The 24,099-nt window shown below is 49.6% G+C and overlaps 1 protein-coding gene across 1 annotated transcript in view; it reads right to left on the bottom strand.

The window, feature by feature from the left end:
- Positions 1 to 24,099, bottom strand: part of SRCAP (Snf2 related CREBBP activator protein) — a 1,742,136-nt gene that overhangs the window by 688,117 nt on the left and 1,029,920 nt on the right. The window contains exon 22 of the mRNA XM_085618450.1: positions 14,544 to 14,720. Coding sequence (XP_085474576.1) covers positions 14,544 to 14,720 — 177 coding nt within the window. The remainder of the gene's footprint in view (positions 1 to 14,543; positions 14,721 to 24,099) is intronic.

Here is a 24,099-nt window from a genome sequence, read left to right as displayed (position 1 = left end):
AGAGTGAGAGAGTGAGAGAGTGAGAGAGAGAGAGAGAGTGAGAGTGAGTGTGAGTGTGTGTCCTCTAGGGGTGGCACAATGAGTGATGCAGCCCTTAGAGGCCTTCCCTGGTCACAAGGCCCTGGGTACCTAGGGTAACATTTACCAGGGACTGACATGTGGCCAGGGTTTGCCAATTTGGGTTTTAGGTTTTTAGGGAAGGAACATCGGCCCTGGGCACCTGATTGGCAGGAGTCCAGGGCACACTCAGTCAAAACACATTCAGCAAAAAGTGGGGGCATACCATGCAAGAAAGATGGCACTCTCTCACAATGGGGATATGAAAATAAGCATCCTTCAAGTCCAACGCTATCAACAGGTCTTGCGGGTCTAGGGCAGAAAAGACCTGAGCAAGCTTAAGCATCATGAACTTCGCCTTCCGGAGAAAGTGATTGACGTTCCGGAGGTCTAAGATAGGGCACAGACCTTAGTCCTTCTGTGGAACCAAGAAGTAGTGGGAATAACAACCACGACCTACTTCAGGCGTCGGAACGTGCTCAATGGCCACCTTGGCCAAGAGGGCAGTTACTTCCTGCTGGAGAAGTGCCAAGTGTTCCCCCGACATGCGGTGGTACTGAGGTGGCATGGCTGGAGGGGTAGATCAAAGGGGAAGGAGTAGCCCCTTCCGACTATTTGTAGAACCCACCTGCCCGAGGTAATGGAGCGCCAGTGGGGAAGGTAATGGCGAATCCTGCCACCCACTGGCATCCGGTGGGCCTGAAACACTGGACTAGTAAGGTTTAGAGGTGGCGGCGGCAGGGGAGGTGGTGGACTGACCCGTCCGTTGTCCTCGGGACCCACCACGGCAGGTCCCACGTCCGCGGCTGCGCTGAGACTGTGGCCTCGCAGCCTTGCAGGTCTGAAAAGAACGCGCCTGGGCGCCCCGACCTTCACCTCGAAAGGACCGAAAAGCGGACCGCTAGGGAGTATACATGGTGGCGAGACCCAAGGACTGGGCCGTAGCCCGAAAGTCCTTAAAACGTTCCAGGGTGCTATCCGCCTGATCACCAAAGAGGCGTGTACCATCAAAGGCCATGTCCAATAGGGTGTTCTGGACATCCCCAGAGAAGCCAGTAGTTCGGAGCCAAGCATAACGACAGAGCGCCAAAGTTGTGGAAAGTGCCCTACCGAGAGAATCGGCAATGTGAAGAGCCCACAACAAATAGTACATTTTGCAGCATCTCTCCCCTTCGGTAATGGCTTGGAAGAGAACCGCCCGTGCTTCCACAGGGCACTGAGGCAGCACCTGTGCCACAGTGTCCCACATAGAATGAGAATAGCGGCCCAGCAGGCATGCAGTATTCACCGCCCGCAACCCAGAACTGGCAGATGTGAAAATCTTTTTCCCAAAATGCTCTAGATTCCTTGTCCGGAGGAGCAGAAGGGAACGCACTCCGCGAGGCAGAAGCCTGGACAACCAGTCTCTCAGGCGTCGGGTGTTGTGTGAGAAAGCTAGGATCGCCCAGCGCCGGGTTATGGTGGTGCGCCACACCCTTCTCTACAGGGACTCCTGTGTTAGGTTTAATCCAGGTGCCCAACAGGATATCAATAAGCGCTTCATTGAAGGGCAGTAACAGCTAAGACAGAGGAGGACTCCGGCTGCAGGACCTCAGTCAGGAGATTGGTCCTGATAGGTACAGAAGGGAGCTCGAGCTAAGAGCCTCAGCTGCCCTACGCAAAAGTCCCAACCTCCTCCGTGGCAACGGAAGAAGGGGACAGAGTACCAGGGTGTGGAGAGAAAGCCAGATCCACTGGACCGTGCATATCGCCTTCCCACTGAGGCTCATCCTCACATTGAGCTGTAAGAGGGTCCTCAGACCCCTCCCAGTACTCCCATTCGTCCACCGGTTGCTGAAGAGGCCGATAAGGACGAGGTGCCCTGTGATATGGGATAAACTCCCCTCCAAGAAATGGAATGGGAGGGGAGGGTAAGATACCAGTTCCGGTTCGGCACCGTCCGGCGTCCGCGGCGGTGCCGAAGCCGGATCCAGGGCCGGTGCCGAAGCCGGATCCAGGGCCGGCGCCGAGGCCAGAGTCGACGGCGCTGCAGGGTATGGGGCCGGCGTAGCCGAGGCCAGAGGCGGCGGCACAGAGGCAAACCCTTCTGACGGATCCAGGGGGGCCCGAAGATGCTCCGGAGGGACCCTGCGGGGACATAAAGGCCTGCACCTCGTCCGAAGTGGCGTGTGGGCCCGGAAAGGGTGGGTAGGCCGCAGGCAACGACTGAGGCTCCAACGGACCCGCAGGAGAGTTACCACCCGCCCCCTCTACCGCGTCCCGCGACTGGTGAGGGGCAGAGTTAGAGCAACGTCGCTTCTTCGACTTTTTATGGCGCCTCGACTTACCTGTCCCCAATTCCGACGAGCAATGCGGATGGCTCCGTGACCGGTCCCTTGACCTCCCACGGGATCGGGCCCTCGATCGTCGCGGAACCGATTGCCGGACCTCCAACAACTTTCGGGAACTATCCCACAAAACTTTCGGCGCCATGACCCGACAATCGGGGCACGCCTCGGGGTCATGGGCGTGCCCCAAGCAGAAGAGACACGTCGTTAGGGTCCGATTCCGACATGTTTCTACGGCAGGCCCTACAGGACTTAAACCCGGCCATCCCTATTGCACCAGGAGACAAGTACACGACAAAACAAGTTGTCAGAAACCAAGTTAAAACTTTTAACTAGGGGGTACTGCTCTCTCTGATCTGCGCTGCTGAGCGGAAAAAGAAAGAACTGACGTCAGCGCGCGTGGGCGCGTCTAAGTAGCTCTGATGACGTCATCTCGGCAGCTATGATGCCAGCGACGTATGCGGAGCCGTACGACACCGCCTACCGACGCGAAGGGTTACTGCCGACGAAAAACTTTCCGGATCCAGTCCGACGCCTGGGAATATTTTAAAGTAAGGAATCTATCACTAACGTGTCTCTTTCAGATCCTGTATTATCATCGAGTGGTGATTGTCTGGAGGGATATAGGTCCGGAATATTACTATTGTCTGGGTCTTTATAATAGTAGTCCCATGGATCTGGGTCTTGTGGTATGGTGTGATGGTCATTATCCCCATCCCCATCCCTGTTCCCATCCCTATCAGTATCGTCATTTGAGTCACTATCCCTTTGTGGGTCAGGGGAGAAATGAGGTGGTGGTGAGTTATATGGAGATATTAGCAAGTTAAGATCAATAGGTGGAGGAGAGGGAGGTATGTAAGGGAGAGAGGGGTTAGTACCCACGTCCTTCCTGTTTTTGGGAGGTATATGGTGTTCCTCTGAAATGTCCTGTTTTTGTTTCTTAGGAAGGGTTGCTACAAGATATCCAGTTGTTGGATCAAAAGGCAGTTTCTTTTGCTTGGGATCCATTGGTTCTTGTAAAGGAAGTTCTTTAGGTGGGAATTCCTTCTCTTTGGGTGTTTCAGAGGGTATTTTATGGGTAGTCTGTTTTTTCGGTTCCGAATCCTTTGGTGCATGTTTATGCTCCAAAGATTTGTCTTTTGTAACTTTTGGTTCTGAAGGTTTAGCTATAGGTTTTGGGTCCAAAGGCGTATCTTTGTGTTTCAGGTCCGAAGATTTGGGCTTAGGTATTGCCGGTTCCGAAATCTTTGGTTTATGAGAATTCGGGTCGGAGTCTTTCGGTGCCGAAGAGGACTTCGGTGCCGGTATCAAATCATCGGATCCATGCTTGGATTTGGTTTTCGGTGCCGGAGATGGAGTTTCTGTACGTGGGGACGGCTTGATCCCAAGCCGGAGGCTTTGTCTTTCAGTTTCATGCCCGGGCAAGAGGGCGGGGCATCTGAACCATGTTTTTAGTGTTTCCCTAGGCCCGAGGGCGAAGGTAGTATCGGAGCCTCTCTGTGTTTTTCGGTGACTTGGGGATTGTACTGTAAGAAATTGGCTCTATATATACTGCACCAAAGTGAGGTACAGTGTGTATAGAGTCCAAGAGTCTCCAGAGGTTTGGCAGAGGTTAAAGTTAGATAGAACCTTACTCTCTAATGTGGTAGCTTGGTCGACCAGTAAGGCAGTATTAGAGGACAGTGTAAAGCATTTGAATACACACAGTCAGCAAATGGTCTCACACACTCAAGAACTGTACTCTAGGCCAATTGTTTTTGTATAAAAAAAATATACTGGTGTTTTATTTCTAGAGCCAAGTGAGCCTGGTACAGGTAAGCATATAAATACTTTGCAGTAGTAACTTACTTTTATGAACACAGCTCAAAATTGCAGTACAACTTTTACTGGTTTTGGTTACAGTCTTAAGTAAGCAGTTTGCAACACATTGCTGGTATAGTACATTCAAACGAATGGGCTTTTTAAGTAAAATGCAGTTTATTACTTTTCAGATTACTTTAACTAACACAGGGTTGGATCCTAGATTCAGCCCTGGGACAGTTCCTGAAAACAGGTGAGTAAATGCGTTTTAGTTAGAGGTACGATTTTAAAAGAATATTATTGTATTTCAAAAGTTGACAAACTTTTTCACATAGAATCACCAATGTTATCCTATGGGAGGAAATTCACTTAGCAGGTAAGTTACACTTTGGCGTTACTTTTGTAATCCAGTGCTGGACTCCTAGATTCAGCACTGGGACATCTACTTAAAACAAGTAAGTAATTACTTTTTTGTAGTTTGTACGTTTTTTTAAGAATATTCTTGTATTTCAAAAGTTGACACTTAAAACTTTTTCACAAAGAACCCCCAATGTTATCCTATGGAAGGAAATTCAATTCACAGGTAAGTTACTTTTTAGTTACTTTTCTTACTCAGTGCTGGACACCTGGGTTCAGCACTGGGACCATTCCTGCAAACAGTTGAGAAGATTCGGTTAGGTTATTTGTGCAATTTTTTGGGAATATTCTTAGTTTTCAAAAGTCGACACTTAGAAACTATTTGGGAGAAAAAGTGTCAATGTTATTCTATGAGGAAAAATAAGTTATCGGTTTCCAGGTAGGTAATCGGTCTTTTGAATTAGGGTTCTGGGGTTAGACTCAGGGATCTCCCAGGGTCAGTGATGCACTGTTATTGCACCCCCAGTGGCACTAGGGTGGCCGGGTGCAGTGTTGAGGCCCAATGTTATCCTATGGAGGATAGGGGGGCTCCGGTTGGTGGCGGCTGGCAAGCAGGCCACGAGGTTGTGGGAGCAAAGCTCCTAGAGTTAAGATCAGAGTAAGTTGGGGATCAAGTTAGCACCAAAGGGGCACCCTCAGCAGCACTAGGGCGGCCGGGTCTAGAATGCCGTCTTGAGGTCGGGTGCCCTGTTGATTTCAATGGAGATTCTCCGGGACAAATAAACACTGCAGGCTCGGGGACGAGGCTCTTCCAGGAGTGACCACCACTTCGAGGGGTAAGTTGGGATGTTGAGGGTTGGGTAGGCACCGCTGGGTTGGGCACACAAGGCCGTGGGGCGTCAGGTGCAGGGGTGCCTTTGGACGGCGGAGTTTCTTACCCGCTCGTGTCTTGGGTAGGGGGGGGGGTCCTCTGGATTGAGGCTGCAGGCGTCATCAGGAGGATTGAGGCAGGTCAGGGGTCGTCGGATCTCGGGTCAAGATTGCCGGGGGGACCTCCTTGTAGGAAGGTGGATATCTGACTATGGTTACCCCCAACTTTTTGCCTAGTATCTAGCTGGTTTTTCGACTTAGTTGGCCTGAGATCCTGCCATTCAGGGTCTCAGGCTGTCTGCTCTCTCTTTAAAATGGACTCCATGTACCCTAGGTACATACCCCATTGGTAAGGATCACCTTATTGCACTCTCTACAGTGTACCCTAGGTATCCAGGGCATAGGTGTACCCTAGGCCTCCCAGGGGCTCCAGCATGTATTATGCCACCCCTGGTCTTGCCTTCCAATCAGACACAACTGGCTGATCACTCAGCTGGGGCAAGGTCATGTAATCACCCCTTGCTTAGATATAGTATACCTATATCTACCCTTAAAATAGACACATGTGTACCTGTGAGCCACTCCTATGGCAGGCCTTAATAATCCTGGAGGCAGAGTGCTTGGTAACATGTGAGATGGTGCTCTAGCATGAGCTGACCCTGTCTGCAGCTTTCGGAACCATGTCCTTATAGCTGTTCTATGATATAGCCTACCATATACTCTTAAAGTGCCTTATAATCTTAAACGGTTATGGTAACTATGGTTTGGCTTTATCAAAACTGGTCGTGTAAGGTGTCTAACACTTTGGAATAATACCCCTATACCATTTCTGGTAATGAGGATATTATTCCCCCCTTCTAGATGGAGAGACATGTTAAAATCCTACTTTGCTGTTTAACTCTGACCAAAGCCTCAGCATCACAAAATGGATGCTGCTGCCACAGACACAAGTCTGACCTTCTGCAGCTGGGAGCCCTCCCAGCCAGGGAGGCCTGGACAATAGGTTTCCTGCTTGGGGAGGTGCTAGAACCTCCCCAGACAGACTTTAGTGTATTGGGGCAGGGAGGGCTGAAAGGAATGAGACATGCCTGGGGCACACAAGGTGTCCCATGCATAGTCCAGTTCAAGCCGGCGCTGGGGCACTCCAGCCCCAGCTGTGGCGCAAAACTGGACAAAGTAAAGGGGGTGTAACCACTCCCCTTCCTGGTCCCACCCATAGGAGGGACCTTGCAGGCAGCCCAGCCCACTAGCCCAGTATATCAGTAGGTAGCTGAGCCCTGCTAAATTAGATTATCCTGAATCTGCAACTTGAACAGAAACTCTGGACCTTCGACATTCGACCTCAGGAAGAAGACTGAAGAAATCTCCCTTGTGGCCAAGGAGTGACCACCCTGGGCAACCAGGCACCATCCAGGGACCACTGCTTGCTTTGCGACTGATCCTACGAGGGACGACTGCAGAGACTGACCAGCGCCGAGACTTCCAGACACCTCTGACCCAGATCCACATCTGCAGCGAAGCTGAGACCCGTGGAGGCGACGAGGGACGTGGGATCGGCGACTTAGGAAAAGTGGCTAGTAACTGACTAGCGCGATTTCTGAGGCTTCCCCGAGGTTGTGCTTGGGGAATTGAGAAGCCCCCATCCCGAGCACCATCTGCAAAGAAGATCAGCTCCCCACACTTCACGTGTTCTGCGTGGGGCCCCTCTGCACCTGAGTTGCTCGACGTGTTGTCCGGTTGCTGACCCATTGGCTAGTGACCTCTGCGACGACGAACCTTTGTTTTCATCTTGCTGGTCCGGCTCCTCCAGACTGGCACCCGCTCCTCTGTGAAAGAGAAGCACCCCAGACCTTCCTGGTCTGCACCAGAATCAAGTCCTCCATTCTGCGTGGGTTCCGCTTGCCAAGGCTTGTTGGGTCTTAACTCGACATCGACGCCGCCGACAGTAAGAGCCTTCGTGGGACAGCTCGCCTCCTGGTCCTGGTCGTCCTCGACGTCTCCTGGTACCCGTGGCTGCTGCGACAAGCTTCACCTGCATCTGCACGACATCGCCTGGTTCCTTCCTGGTTCCTTCCCGGCTCCTGGCTGGTGACCTAGACTCTGTCCCTTCTGCTTGCAGGTATCCCTCCTTCTTGATTCCATCCTTGGGATCCACCGGACACTCTTCACTGACTGCCTGTCAGCAACTTTCCTTCAGGCATCCATAGGAGTCCACGACGAAACCAGATGCAAGTTCACACCTATGCACCCGCAGCCCGTGGGGTAGGTAACTTGAGTACTCCGGTGCTCACAAGGGTATTGACTATCTGTGAGAAAGTGGCTCTGTATATACTGTTCCTTAATAGGTACAGGGTGTACAGAGTCCACAGACCCCAAGGGTTTAACAGAGGTTAAAGTTAGATATAACCTTACTCTCCAAAGTGGTAGCCTGGTCGAGCAGTAAGGCAGTATCAGAGGACGTGTAAAGCATTTATTGTACACACTCAGTCAGCAAATAGTTCCACACACTCAATAACTTAACTCTAGGCCAATGGTTTGTATATAAAAAAAAATATATGCTTGTTTTATTTTAGAACCAACACTTGGAATTAAAATATACTTTCTCGACAGGAGATGTTTGATAAAATTACTTTTGTATATGCAATAGACTTTTTAGTAAACAGTGACAAATAGTTGCAGTAGGCAACTCTATTTCTAAACACAGTACATTGAGCTCAATGATAAATTCACATTATATGCAACAGATTACTTTTTAGATTACTTTTGTAATTCCAGGCTTGGATCCTAGATCCAGTCCTGGGTCAGTTCTCAGAATCAGCTGTTGAAAGTCGACTTTGGTACTGTAATGATTTTTAACTAATATTTAGCTATTTCAAAAGTGAGCACTTAGAAAATATTTCAGAGCAAACAATCAATGATTCCCTATGGAAGGAAATGTAGGTTACAGGTACAGTAGGTTATCGTTACTTTTGCAATCCAGTACTGGGTGTCTGGGTTCAGTACTGGGACATTTATCCAAAACAGGTAAGTAATTACGTTTTCAGATGTTATACGGTTTTTGAGGAATATTTAGAAATTGCAGAAATCAACACTTAGAAGAAATTTCACAGAAAAGCAGTCAATGGTTTCCTATGGGAGAAAATGGGGTTACTGGTAAGTATAGATGCGAGTATTCTTCCGAGCCAGTGCTGGGCACCAAGATCCAGCACTGTGAGCCCACCTGAGAACAGGCGAGTTTTTGCGTTTTTGTCGCTCGGCTGATTTTTTGTGAATATTTGAAGATTTGAAAAGTCCACACTTAGACGAAATTTCAAGAAAAAGCCGGTCAATGTTACCCTATGTAGAAGTTCTAGACTGGCAAAGGTGAGGTTCTGGGCATAGACTCAGGGGTCCCCCAAGGTCAGATAGGCACAGTTAGTTTACCCTCAGCGGCTCTAGGGCAGCCGGGTGCAGAGAGAGTTAGGCCCAATGTTAGCCTATGAGGAATAGGGGGGCCTGGTTTGGTGGCTGCTGACTAGCAGGCCACGCGGCTGTGGGAGCTGGGCTCCTGGTCACTCACTCAGGGCAAGTGGGGAAGTAGGCTAGTGTAGAGGTTGCACTGCCAGGGCCACTCGGGCGGCTGGGTGCAGGGTGCTTTTGAGCCGTCGGGCGGTCAATGGAAATCAATGGGAATGTTCCGGTTAGGAAAAAGTCTGCAAGCTCGGGGACGAGGATGCTTCAGGTGCCACCACCACTTCGAGAGGTAAGTTGGGTAGTTGTAGGTTAGGTGGGTACGCCGGGATTGGGCACAGGGGTGCCTTTTGGTGTCAGGAAATCTTACCCTCTGATGATCGCGGTTGGGGGGGCACCTTGTTCCGAGGCTGCAGGCTTCTTCCGGAATGTCGAGGGGGGTCCTTGGCTGCCAGACTCGGGGTCACAGTCGCCGTGGGGTCGTCCTCAGGGTCTTTGTCCACTTCGGCACTGGCCAGGCTTGGCTGGTGCAGAGTGTGCTGGGTTCGCGGTTCCGGGCTGCTGCCAGGGGTTAGAAATAGGTTTCTGAGTAGAGCCTCTACTCATGGGAGTCCCAGGTGTGAGAAAGTGCCATCTTTCTTGCATGGTATGCCCCCACTTTTTGCTAAATTGCTGAATGTACTTCGATTGAGTGTACCCTGGGTTCCTGCCAATCAGGTGCCCAGGGCCTATGTTCCTTCCTTAAACCACACAAACTCCAAATTGGCAAACCCTAGCCACATGTCAGCCCCTAGTAAATGGTACCCTAGGTACCCAGGGCCTTGTGACCAGGGAAGGCCTCTAAGGGCTGCAGCACTCATTGTGCCACCCTCAGAGGCCCTGTACCCTTACACACACACACTGCCCTTGCAGGCTGAGTGTCTGGGTGCAGGACAAAACAAAGAGTCGACATGGCACACATCACTGTGTACCATGCCCATCACCTACACTGCCAAGGCATATGTCAGCCACCCCTCTAGCTGGGTGCATTACGCCTATGGTGTGGGCACAGGAGCAGGAGCCCTGTGCCCCTACAGTACCCGGGTCCATTCCTGGGCACTGTAAGTGCAGTGCTGTCATTTAAGAATACATGGCGCTGAGAGCTTGTCAAACACGAGCTCCACAGCACCATATTGGCAACACTGAAGCCTGGGAAGTTTGGTATCAAACTTCTCAGCCCATTGAACCCACACTGATGCCAGTGTAGGATTTAATGTACTAAGCACCCCAGAGGGCATCTTAAAAGATGCCCCCTTACAGCTAACTTGCAATCCACGTCTGCTCTGAGGCTGCCCAGGCTGCCACACAGCAGACACGTTGCTGGACCCCTGGGTGGGAGAGCCCCTGCTCTCCCGGGCCTGCAACAATGCACATCCTGGGTGAGGTGAGAAATCTCCTCCCCCAGGATGAGCAAAGGGAAGCTTCAAAGGCATGCCGCCAGTTGGAGTTTCCCCAGGCCACTGCAACCCCCCACTCTGGCGGGAAGCTTGGCCGGAAACCCCATACAAGGACAGGGGATGTGCCAGCCTGCCCACCCCACCCCTCAGGTGGGGGAGGCGAGGTGAAGCACATCTCCGGGCTCTCGCCATCTTGAAGATGGGAGGCCCTACCCTATCAGGATTAGGCTACTGCCCCCCTCCCACAGGAGAGAGGCAGGATAGGGGGTGTACCCACCCCAGGACAAGGACCCATTGGTCCCTGGCCTTCACCTACCTGTAACGCCCCTAAATCTAGTATTTAGGGGCCCCCTGAACCTTCCTTCCTCAGATTCCAGATAGAAAAACGACAAGAAGAGCAAGAAGAACAAAGACCTGCCCTGCAGCTGCTAAAAAGAGAAGAAGACACCAACTGCTTTGGCCCAAGCCCTACCGGCCTGTCGACTCTCGAACCTGCACCAGCGCGGCATCCCACGTGGCCAGCAACCTCACCAACCCCGGAGGACCTGGCTACCTTTTAGCTCTAAGCCCCTGGGACTCCCACGAGTAGAGGCTCTACTCAAGAAACCTACTTGCTATCCCTGGCACCAGCCCGGGACCGCGGACCCAACACACTCTGCACCAGCCAAGCCTGGCCAGTGCCGGAGTGGACAAAGACCCAGAGGACGACCCCACGGCGACTGTGACCCAGAGTCCGGCACCCAAGGACCCCCCTCGACATCCCGGAAGAAGCCTGCAGCCTCAGAACCAAGTGCCACCCCAGCCGCGATCAACCAGAGGGTAAGATTCCCGACGTCAAAAGGCACCCCTGCACCCGGCGCCCTGCGACCCCCTGTGCCCAATCCTGGGGTACCCACCTAACCTACAACTACCCAACTTACCTCTCGAAGTGGTGGTGGCACCTGAAACATCCTCGTCCCCGAGCCTGCAGCCTCTTTCCAAACCGGAACATTCCCATTGATTTCCATTGAGCGCCCTAAGGCTCAAAAGCACCCTGCACCCAGCCGCCCGAGTGGCCCTGGCAGTGCCCTCTCTACTCTAACCTACTTCCCCACTTGCCCTGAGTAAGTGACCAGGAGCCCAGCTCCCACAGCCGCGTGGCTTGCCAGACAGCAGCCACCAACCAAGGCCCCCCTATCCCTCATAGGATAACATTGGGCCCAACTCTCTCTGCACCCGGCCGTCCTGAAACCGCTGAGGGTGAACCAACTGTACCTACCTGACACTGGGGGACCCCTGAGTCCATGCCCGGAATTTCAACACTACCAGTCGAGTACTTACCCTTAAACCGCTAACTTCATTTTCCTCATAGGGTAACATTGACTGGCTTTTTCTTCAAAAATCTTCTAAGTGTGAACTTTTCAAAACTGCAAAAATTCACCAAAAATCAGCCAAGTGACAAAAACGAATTTACTCACCTGCCCCTAGGTGAGTTCCCAGTGCTGGATCTTGGTGCCCAGCCCTGACTCTGAAAAGTGTTCACAACTATACTTACTTCTAACTCATTTTTCTCCCATAGGAAACCATTGTCTGCTTTTCTGTGAAATTTCTTCTAAGTGTCTACTTTTGCAAATTTGAAATATTCTTTTAAAATCGTACCATTTCTGCAAACGAAATTACTTACCTGCTTTTGATAAGGACCCCAGTCCTGGGTCTAGGCACCCAGTCCTGGATTACTAAAGTAACGATAAAGTACTCTACCTGCAATTTGAATTTCTTGCCATAGAGATCCATTGAATGTTTTCTGTGAAATATTTTCTAAGTGCTAACTTTTGAAGTAGCTAAATATTATCTAAAAATCATTACAGTTATTAAGTCGACTTTCTTCACTTGATTCTGAATACTGACCCCAGGCTGGTTCTAGGATCCAGACCTGGAATTCCAAAAGTAATCTGAAAAGTAATTTATTACAAATAACCTGAATTTACCATTGAGCTCAATGCATTGTTATGTTTAGGAAATAGGATTGTTTATTGCAACCAACTGTGACTGTTTACACAAATTTATTGCTTGAAACAAAAGTATTTATATTCAACCTCTCATTCTGAGAAAGTATATTTTTACCCCCTTGTGGTTCTAAAAATAAAACAAGCATATATTTTATATATACAAATCATTGGCCTAGAGTTCAGTTATTGAGTGTGTGAAACCTTTTGCTGACTGAGTGTGTACAATAAATGCTTTACACTGTCCTCTGGTACTGCCTTACTGCTCGACCAAGCTACCACTTTTGAGAGTAAGGTCATACCTAACTTTGACCTCTATCAGCCTCTGGGGGACTGTGGACTCTGTACACCCTGTACCTATTAGGGAACAGTATATACAGAGCCACTTTCTCACACCAGGGGCTTAGAGCCAAAAGGTAGCCAGGTCCTCCGGGGTTGGTGAGGTTGCTGGCCACGAGAGATGCCGCGCTGGTGCAGGTTCGGGAGTCGACAGGCCGGTAGGGCTGGGGCCAAAGCAGTTGGTGTCTTCTTCCCTTTTTAGCAGCTGCAGGGCAGGCCTTTGTTCTTCTTGCTCTTCTTGTAGTCTTTTGAATCTGGAAAAGGAAGGTTCAGGGTGCCCCTAAATACTAGATTTAGGGGCGTTACAGGTAGGTGAAGGCCAGGGACCAATGGGTCCTTGTCCTGGGGTGGGTACACCCCCTATCCTGCCTCTCTCCTGTGGGAGGGGGGCAGTAGCCTAATCCTGATAGGGTAGGGCCTCCCATCTTCAAGATGGCGAGAGCCCGGAGATGTGCTTCACCTCGCCTCCCCCACCTGAGGGGTGGGGTGGGCAGGCTGGCACATCCCCTGTCCTTGTATGGGGTTTCCGGCCAAGCTTCCCGCCAGAGTGGGGGGTTGCAGTGGCCTGGGGAAACTCCAAGAGGGGGCATGCCTTTGAAGCTTCCCTTTGCTCATCCTGGGGGAGGAGATTTATCACCTCACCCAGGATGTGCATTGTTGCAGGCCCGGGAGAGCAGGGGCTCTCCCACCCAGGGGTCCAGCAACGTGTCTGCTGTGTGGCAGCCTGGGCAGCCTCAGAGCAGACGTGGAATGTAGGTTAGTTGTAAGGGGGCATCTCTAAGATGCCCTCTGGGGTGCTTGGTACATTAAATCCCACACTGGCATCAGGGTGGGTTTAATGTACTGAGAAGTTTGATACCAAACTTCCCAGTCTTTAGTGTTGCCATTATGGTGCTGTGGAGCTCGTGTTTGATGAGCTCTCAGCACCATGTACTCTTAAATGGCAGCACTGCACTTACAGTGCCCAGGAATGGACCTGGGTACTGTAGGGGCACAGGGCTCCTGCTCCTGTGCCCACACCATGGGCATAAGGCACCCAGCCAGAGGGGTGGCTGATATATGCCATGGCAGTGTAGGTGATGGGCATGGCACACAGGGATGTGTGCCATGTCGACTCTTCATTTTGTCCTGCACCCAGACACTCAGCCTGCAAAGGCAGTGTGTGTGTGTAAGGGTACAGGGCCTCTAAGGGTGGCACAATGAGTGCTGCAGCCCTCAGAGGCCTTCCCTGGTCACAAGGCCCTGGGTACCTAGGGTACCATTTACTAGGGGCTGACATGTGGCCAGGGGTTTGCCAATTTGGATTTTGTGTGGTTTAAGGAAGGAACATAGGCCCTGGGCACCTGGTTGGCAGGAGTCCAGGGTACACTCAGTAAAAGTACATTCAGCAATTTAGCAAAAAGTGGGGGCACACCATGCAAGAAAGATGGCACTTTCTCACACATGTCGACTCTTCACTTTGTTCTGCGCCAAAACACACAGACTGCAAAGGCAGTGTGTGAGTGTAAAGGTACAGGGTCTCTAAGGGTGACTCAATAAGTGCTGCAGCCCTTAAAAGCCTCCCCGGTCACATAGCCCTTAGTACCTGTGGTACCATTTAGAAGGGGCTGACCTGTGGCCAGAGTGTCAACTTGGTTTTGTTTACAATGCACTTTTAGTGAAAGAACATAGGCCCTGGGTACATGTTTAGCAGGAGCCCAGGGCACACTCAAAGTATATCAGCAGTTCAGCAAAAAGTGGGGGCAACCATGCAAAAAGAGGGCACTTTCTTACAATAACTACCACACTTTTCTTTCACAACTAACTCTCGTAACCCGCATCAGCAAAGAGAACACAACTCTGGAAAATATGTTATAAATATTAAAGATTTTTGCATGCATTCAACACATAGTTAGAAAGCTGCCTGGAATCCGGACACATACCTTGAAGTTGGCGTGGCTGTCCCACTGGCTGTCCCATTGTAACCTGGCGAAGATGTGGCCCAGACAGAGTTAACCTATTGCCGTGGAGCTGGAAGGTGATGGGTTTGGTGCCCGGCATGTTCTGAACCGGACGATTAGCGAGAGATGCCAGCTGTGCAATGCTGATAACTTCACCAGCTACGAAAAAGAGGCAAACAAAGTACCAGTTATTATAAAGGGACAATCACTAAAAATATACCGGCCTGTGCAAGATAAAAAATAAAAAGGAAATCAACAGTAACCACCAACTCAACTATGAACACTCCAGTATTACAATAAAAAAAAAACAGGGAATCACTACAAGCCATCAATCAAACATTTACCAATCCCATTCAGCAGAACCAACAATTCAACACCAAAACGATCATGGAATAGCCACCAACCCAGACAGCAGGACAACAGAATTTAAGGGATCAAAATATAACATCAACAATCATCAAATTAAACCAAGCATCAACACAAATACATAAAATATCAAGGAATCCCCTGCTGAACAACCCCAAATCAGCACAAACCACCACCCAATATGTACTGTGAGGAAGTAGGACGTATTATATGGTGTGACTGTGTGATCTCACCAAGTAATACACTTACCAACCCCTTTAGGGCCAGTAGCTTTCATCTATAAAAACCCCAGCTCAACCCTGGGTAGCTGTGGTACTGAGCAGCAAGGAAAAATGTTAAGGCATTTAAACAGCACCAAAACGGTTAAAGAAATCATGGCACTCATGAAACCTGACCCCAATGTACAACAATAGATTGTATTTTTATAAGAATTTAGACATTAGAAAGAAAAAAGTTCAGGCGATACAGACTTTTATAAAGCAATAATAAACCAGCGCAAATTCACTTAACCAAAAACAAGCCCTGGCAAAGTCAACAAATAGGATACTTAAAAACTTTTTTAAGGCAAACTTAGATAAGTGTCAATGCGGGTTGTTAGGAGTACTTGGGGTGACCAACTTCTGCATAGAGATAGTTAGGGGGACCAGCAAGGTGTAAGAAAGTGGCTCTGTATATACTGCACCAAAGTAAGGTTCAGTGTGCACAGAGTCCACAGTCCACAGTCCCCAGAGGTTTGGCAGAGGCTAAAGTTAGATATAACCTTACTCTCTAAAGTGGTAGTAGCTTGGTCGAGCAGTAAGGCAGTATCAGAGGACAGTGTAAAGCATTTGTTGTACACACTCAGTCAGCAAATGGTCTCACACACTCAAGAACTGAACTCTAGGCCAATGGTTTTGTATATAAAAATATATAGTTGTTTTATTTTAGAACCAACAACAGGTATCAAAATATACTTTCTCAGAATGGGATGCTTTAGTTAAATACTTTCAATAGGCAATAGACTTTTGAACACAGTTACAGTTGTTGCAATTGGCAACCCAATTCAAGCACAATTATAATATTGAGCTCAATGGGAATTTCTTAGTAAATGAAATTAATTACTTTTTGGATTACTTTTCTAACCACAGGACTAGATCCTAGATTCAGTCCTGGGACATTTCCTGGAAACAGGTAAGTAAATAAGTTTTGGTTACAGGTATGATTTTTAAGGAATATTATTGTATTTCAAAAGTTGACACTTTGAAACTTTTTCACATAGAATCACCAATGTTATCCTATGGGAGGAAATTCACTTAGAAGGTAAGTAGGGTTATCGTTACTTTTTCTTACTTAGTGCTGGATCCTGGATTCAGCATTGGTGCATCTCCTGTAAACAGTTGAAAGAAATCGTTTTTGTTACACAGGCGATTTTTAAGCAACATTTGTTTGTTTCATAAATCGACACAAAAGAATTTCTGGTAAAAACCAGGCAATGTTATCCTATGGAAGAAAATTAAGTTAGCGGTAAGTACAGTTGTAATTACTTTTCAGGGTCAGTGCTGGGCACCAAGATCCAGCACTGGGATCTCTCCTGATACAGGTGAGTAATTTTGTTTTTGTTATGCAGCTGATTTTAGGTTAATATTTTAAAATTTCAAAACTCAACACTTAAAAGAATTTCCAAGTGAAACCAGTCAATGTTACCCTATGGAGGAAAAGTGAGTGATCGGCTTTTGGTTAAGTACTCGACTGGCAGAGTTAAGGTTCTGGGCATAGACTCAGGGGTCTCCCAGGGTCAGGTAGGTACAGTTGTTACACCCTCAGTGGCACAGGGGCAGCCGGGTGCAGAGAGTTAGGCCCAATGTTGGCAAGGTAGGGGGCCTTTAGTTGGTGGCTGCTAGCAGGCAGGCAACGCGGCTGTGGGAGCTGGGCTCCTGGTCAATTGCTAAGGGCAAGTGGGGAAGAAAAATAGGACAGAGGTTGCACTCCCAGGGGCACTCGGGCGGCTGGGTGCAGGGTGCTTTTGAGCAGTCGGGCGCTCAATCAATTTCAATGGAGAAGATCTAAGACTAACAAAGGCTGCAAGCTCGGGGACGAAGATTCTTCAGGTGCGACCACCACTTCGAGAGGTAAGTTGGGAAGCTGTAGGTTAGGTAGGCGCCCAGGAGCTGGGCACAAAGGGGCCGCGGGGCGCCGGGGTGTCTTTTCGCGTCGGGAAATCTTACTCTCAGCTGATCGGAAAGGTCCCTGGTTCTGAGGCTGCAGACGTCGTCAGGAGCATCGAGGTGGGTCCTTGGGTGCTGGATTCGGGGTCACAGTCGCCGGGGGGACATCCTTGTGGTCTTTGTCCACTCCGGCACAGGCCAGGCTTGGCGGGTGCAGAGTGTGCAGGAGTCGCGGTTCCTGGTTGGCACCAGGGTCTTGTTACTTGCTTTGAACAGAACCACTGCTCGTGGGAGTCCCAGTCTTTTTAGAGTCACAAGGCAGTCAGGTCCTCCGGGGTTTTTGAGGTTGCGGACCACTGGAGACGCCGAGTTTTAGCAGGAGCAGGTTCGAGGATCGACAGGCCTGTAGGGCTGGGGCCAAGTCAGTTGGTGTCTTCCACTTGTTAGCAGTGGCACGGCAGGTCTTCTCGTTTCTTGTTGTTGCTTGTTTCGGATTCGGGATCTGAGGAAGTAAGGTTCAGGTACCCCTGGGCTCTCCCACCCAGGGGTCCAGCAACAGGTCTGCTGTGTGGCAGCCTAGGCAGCCTCAGAGCAGACGTGGATTGTAGGTTAGGTTTAAGGGGGCATCTCTAAGATGCCCTCTGGGGTGCTTGGTACATTAAATCCCACACTGGCATCAGGGTGTGTTTAATGTGCTGAGAAGTTTGATATCAAACTTCTCAGTCTTCAGTGCAGCCATCATGTAGCTGTGGAGTTCGTGATGACGACCTCCCAGCACCATATACTCTTAATGGCAGCACTGCACTTACAGTGCCCAGGAATGGACCTGGGTATTGTAGGGGTACCGGGCTCATGCCCTTGTACCCACACCACTGGCATAGTGCACCCAGCTAGAGGGGTGACTGAGGTATGCCAGGGCAGTGTGTGTTGTGGGCATGGCACACAGGGATGTGTGCCATGTCGACTCTGTTTTGTTCTGCACCAAGACACTCAGCCTGGAAAGGCAGTGTGTGTGTGTGTCAGGGTACAGGGCCTCGAAGGGTGGCACAATATGTGCTAAATCCCTTAGGGGCCTTCTCTGGTCACAAAGCCCTGGGTACCTAGGGTACCATTTACCAGAGGCTGACATGTGGCGAGAGATGCCAATTGGGTTTAGGCTTCCTTCAGTTTTTAGGGAAGGAACACAGGCCCTGGGCACCTGATTGGCAGGAGCCCAGGGCACACTCAGTCAAAGTACATCAGCAATTCAGCAAAAAAAATTGGGGGCATACCATGCAAGAAAGATGGCACTTTCTCACACAAGGTCTTCAAGAACAGTTACCGTTGCAGGAGAAACAGTCCATCACTTCCAGGCTTTTTATCGACATTGCAATGGACTCCTATGGAATGGTCCTGATGCAAGAGAGTAAGGGTGCTGAAGATGGTCTAAAGACTATGGATGCAACGGGGTCAAAGGGGTCTTCCTGCAAGGATTCCTCAGTCAATGAGGATGGTGAGGGGGTCCTGGTTGCAGGGTCAATGTCCCATGAAGTTATCTCTGGTCTGGCCATAGTCCAGTCGCCACTGGACTATCAGATGCCTGTTGTCCCTGTCACAGGCCAATCCTTCATGCATCCATAACTCCACTTCAAGGCCTCAGCAACTCCCGACAGCACTCCCTGATTCAGCGAACTCTGATACAACTCTGTGTATTGGGTCTAGGTCCAAGATATTGCACGTCAGTTGAGAACTGAGGTCTGGGTGCCAGAGGTGCCCCTTTTATGCTTGTAAAGTGCACTTAGGACAGGATGCGATTGGTAGCCAATGGGCCACAAGGTTACCTCCCACCTAGTGACCACTTCCTGTGGCCTGTGGCATCTGGCTATCCCAGGACACAAATGCAATTCAAAGTTTATTGTATGGTTACTTAAAACCATTACAAAATAGATAAAACAGATCATGTAAAATATAACAAGTGCACAATAATAAGGAGGAAAAAAAACCTAAAGGGACTGTTCATCTTCAAATGCGAATATAAATCCGACAGTATATAAAATATTGTGTATAAATAAAATGGGGTATCTTACTACAAAACACACAACTTCTTTTTTTAAAAGCATAAAAACAATAAACTGCATGTCAATGTAAATACATTTCTTGAACATGCAGTACAAAATATTTTCTAAGGTGCAACAGATTAATGCCACTGTAGCCCGATACTGTCCCAAAAATAGAGCATTATACCATAAATTGAATTGTTGGGGGGTAAACCCAACCAACGGCATGGCAGGATCAGGTTAGGCATGGTAAACTCTCAAGCAGATGGACATGTTAATTACCTTTGGTAATGCCTTGTCTGGTAGAGAGATGATCTAGCAGCAGATTCCTTACCTTTGACCTGCCAGACGTCAGGCTGGATCCGGAATTTTTTTCCTACTGGTACCCCTGCGCGCCGATAGATGGCATCGGTCGACTCTGCGTGACGTCGTTGTCATGTTCGTCATCATCATGACGGCGCACTGACATCAGTACTTTTCACGACTTTCCACGCCAGAAACACGGAGCCATAAAGTGACTGACCATGCTGTGTTCAAAAACGAACCGCTAGGGCCCTGAAGGGGAACATTTCTGACCCTTAAAACCAATTCCGCAGTGCGGGGAGGATGGGTGGGTCGGTAAGGAATCTGCGGCTAGATCATGTCTCTACCATATAGGGTATTACTGAAGGGAAGTAACTTGTCCATCCGATAGAAATATCTAGTCACAGATTCCTTACCTTCGAACAGATATCCAAGAAATACCATTCCCGGAGAAGGGACTGCGGAACGGTTCAGATCAGAAAAACAGACGACCAAAAAGGCCCTCTGCGCGAACCTAGGAATTCAGACAGTAGTGAGAGATGTCCACGTGGAAGCTTGGCAAATATCCGATACGGGAACGCCACGCTGGAAAGCCGTGGTGCCTGCTTTCACTTGGTGGAATGGGCCCTAAGCCCTTACGAAGGCATCTTCTTCACTAAGGCGTAACACATTTTTATGCAGAGGATATCCCATTGCGATAAAGTCCTCTTCTGGACAACAGGGCATCTTTTGCGCCCACATACCCTACAAAAAGTTGTTCGTCCAACCAGAACTCTTGTTCGATCAAGGTAGAACAACAAGGCTCTTTTTGGGTCCAGACGGTGAAGACGTTCCTCTTCCTTGGAAGGGTGCGGGCGCATAGAAGGTGGGCAGGGTAACCGACTGTGCCAGATGGGAAGGTGTTACCAACTTAGGAAGAAAAGATGCCCTACTCTGGAGAACTACTTTGTCCGGAAAAGTCTTCAGGTAAGGAGGCTTTGATGAAAGTACCTACAGTTCGCTTACTCTCCTGGCAGAGGGATTATTGCCACCAAAAAAGCTGTCTCAATGGTGAGCAACCGCAGAGGGCAGTTATGCAGTGGCTCAAACGGTGCTTACATCAAGAAGATGAACACCAAATTAAGGTCCCACTGCAGCATGATAAAAGGTGTAGGGGGAAACATATGGGTCAGCCCCTTCAAAAATTTCTGCACAATTGGAGATTTGAACAAAGATGGCTGATCAGGCAGCTGAAGGAAGAAGAAAGGGGTGAAAGGTCGCCCTTCAAGGTGCCCAGAGTAGATCACTGCCAGGCAAAAGAAAGTATGAAGAGTAGGACTTCAGATAAAGGAGCAGATACAGGGTCAACAGACCGATCTGTACAATATTTACAAAATTTGTTCCATCAGCAGGCATATACTGATTTGGTAAAGGGACGCTTGGCTGCCAAGATAACCTCACATACTTCAGGAGGAAGGTCAAAAGCGGTCAACTGTGGCCGCTGAATCTCTGCGCAAGGAGGCGGAGAGTTGACAGATTCGGGTGGCGGACCCTAACCTGCTGCTGCGACACAAGGTCCTCCTGAAGGGGCAACCTGACTGGAGGATCGATGCTCATGTCCAGAAGCTCGGGATATAACAGTCTCCATGCCCAGTCCAGAGCCTCAAGACAATCTTGTGCTCGGCCACCCCTGATCCTCTTGAGAACTCTGGGCAGAAGTGGTATTGGCGAAAAAGCGTATAGGAGGCCTAAGCTCCACTCGCAATGAAAAGCGTCACTGAGCGAGTGCCACCTTGGAAAATCCAAGGCGCAAAAATGTAGACATTGCACATTCTCTTCGGAAGGGAATAGATCTAACCGAGACTCTCCCCACAGCTGAAAGAGACCTTGTGCCACCTCCGACTGGAGACGCCATTAGTAATCCGCAAGGCACCTTCGGATGAGCTTGTCCGTCCTGGCATTCAGAGAACCGGCCAGGTATTGAACCACCAGGGAAATGCCCTGCTGTTCCAGCCAAGTCCAGAGGTACAAGGCCTCCTGACAGAGGGTCCATGATCCCACCCCGCCCGGTTTGCTGCAGTACCACATGGCGGTAGTATTGTCTGTTAATACTTGAACAAGCCTTCCCTATATGGATGACAAAAAGGCTTTTAGTGCTAGTCGGATCGTCCTAAGCTCCAGCAGACTGATACAGAGCTAAGTTTCTGCCAGAGACCAGAGTTCTCTGATCTCCACCTCCGCCGAATGGCCACCCCCAGCCCAGAAGAGACACGTCCGTCACTACTGTGAGATCTGGGTGGGGAAGGGAGAGGGGTCTGCCGTTGAACCACTCGCGGTCCGTCAGCCACCAATGCAGATCTTTCACAGTTCACTCAGAAATCTGGACAAGGTCGGCGAGCTTTCCTTCCTGCCGTGCCCATTGGAAACTGAAGTCCCCCTGCAGAGCCTACATGGGCCACCTTGCATGGGTCACTAGCAGGAGGCCATGAGGCCCAACAGCCTCAGAGTCAGTCTCATCAGAATGCCAGGCTAGAGGCTGAAACATCTGTATCAGAGCCTGAATATCCTGTACTCGTTGTTCGGGTGGGCAGGCCCGAAACTGACCCTTGTCCAGAACCGCCTCAATGAAAAGAAGTGACTGAGAGGTTCACCATCGTCTGGAGGTGGTAAAAAGACTGCTTGGGATGACCCCGCCTTCAACAACCAGTCGTAAAGATAGGGTAAGACTAGGACTCCAGATCTCCACAGATGAGCTGCGACCACCGCCATCACTTTTGTGAACACCCGAGGGCCACCGGTGAGGCTGAAGGGAAGCACTGTGAACTGACCATGTTCAACGCCCACTGTGAACCTAAGCATAACGATGGCCAGGCAGGGTGGGAACATTAAAGTAGGCATCCTGCAAGTCCAGCGCTACAATCCAGTCTCCTGCGTCCATGGCAGACAGGACCTGAGCAAGGGTGAACATTTTGTATTCCTCCGTCTTCAGGAAGAAATTGAGGGTTCCGAGATCTAGGATAGAACGAAGGCCTCTGTCCTTCTTGGAGACCACAAAGTAGCGGGAGTAGCAAACACTGCATAGTTCGGGCCTGAAAACCCTCTCTATAGCTCCCTTGGCCAAGAGAGCACAGACTTCCTTACAGAGCAAGGCAAGGTGATCCTCTGTCAGCGATTGAATGCTGAAGGCATAGAAGGGGTAGTCTCGAAGAGTAGGGAGTATCCCCTTCAAACTATTTGAAGCACCCACCTGTCCGATGTGATGGATTGCCAGTGGTGAAAGTGATGGCGTATTCTGTCAACAACTGGACAAGAGTGTTCATGGAGGATCGGATTAGGAAGGTTATGCGGTGGAGGAGGGGATGGTGGCTTGGCTCGCTTTCTGGATCCCGGACCCACGAGGGCAGGGTGAGCCGGGTCCACGTCCCAGCAGAGGTTGCTGAACTTGCTGGGCCCTCTAGCCAGAATAGGGTTGGCATGGGTGTAGGAAGCTGGCTCTGTATATACTAAACCAAAGTGAGGTATAGTGTGCACAGAGTCCAGTGGAACCCCAAAGGTAGGCATAGGTAAAGCTAGATAGCACCTCACTCTCCATTTGTGGGAATGTGTGGTTGAGCAGTAAGGCAGTATCAGAGGACAGTGTTGAGCATTTGTTGTACACACTCAGTCAGCAAATGAATTCACACACTCAAAGACCGAACTTCAGACCAATTGATTTTGTATAAAAGGCAAATGCTACTTACCAGTATGCATCTGTTCTTGGCATTTAGAGCTCCAGATCTACACGCTGTGCATAGATCGCCATCTGGTGTTGGGCCCGGATGTTTGCAGTTGTTTTTCCTCTTGGAAAGTCTTTGGAAGTCACGAGGTATGTGACTCCTCCTTTGGATCATACTGCGCATGGGCTTCGGCTCCATCCTCAGATTGTTTTTCGCCAGCAGGGAAATGATGGAGCGTAGTAGTAAGTAGTGAAGATGCCCATGTGTATTGTATCTAAATAAGATAAAACTGGAACAGATAAAGGTAGCCGGGGAGACGGGTGGGCGTGTGTAGGTCTGCAGCTCTACATGCCAAGAACAGATGCATACTGGCTAGTAGCATTTGCCGTTGAGGCATATGAGCTGCAGATTACACACTGTGCATAGATTATATAGCTGTACTCGCTCCTAGCGGCGACCACCAGTATCTGTTGCAGTTGTTTGAAACAGTGTTTTGAGGACAGCCTGGCCCACACTAGCTTGTTGCTTAGTTTGCACATCTACACAATAGTGTTTAGTGAAAGTGTGCGGTGTAGACCATGTAGCTGCTTTGTAGATATCATCTAAGGGAATGTTCCCTAAAAATGCCATGGAAACCCCTATTTTACGTGTAGAGTGGGCTTTGGGGGGGGAACAGTTAGTGTTCGCTTTGCTTTGTGGTAGCAAATTTGTATGCATTTAACAATCCACCTAGCTATCCCAGACTTGGAGATGGGGTTGCCTTTGTGTGGTGGTGAGAAAGACACGAATAGTTGTTTGGTCTTACGAAAGGGTCGAGTTCTTTCGATGTAGTAGAGTAAGGCTCGTTTGACATCTAATGTGTGGAGAGCTCTTTCTGCAATGGTCTGTGGCTGCGAAAAGAATACAGGTAGTTCCACAAATTGGTTTAGGTGAAAGGGAGAAATGACTTTAGGGAGGAAGTTTGGTTTAGTGCAGAGAACCACTTTGTTGTGGT

This window comes from Triturus cristatus, chromosome 7, assembly GCF_964204655.1.
Source record: "Triturus cristatus chromosome 7, aTriCri1.1, whole genome shotgun sequence".
NCBI classification, from domain to species: Eukaryota; Metazoa; Chordata; class Amphibia; order Caudata; family Salamandridae; genus Triturus; species Triturus cristatus.
This window is presented reverse-complemented; position numbering and strand designations above follow the sequence as displayed.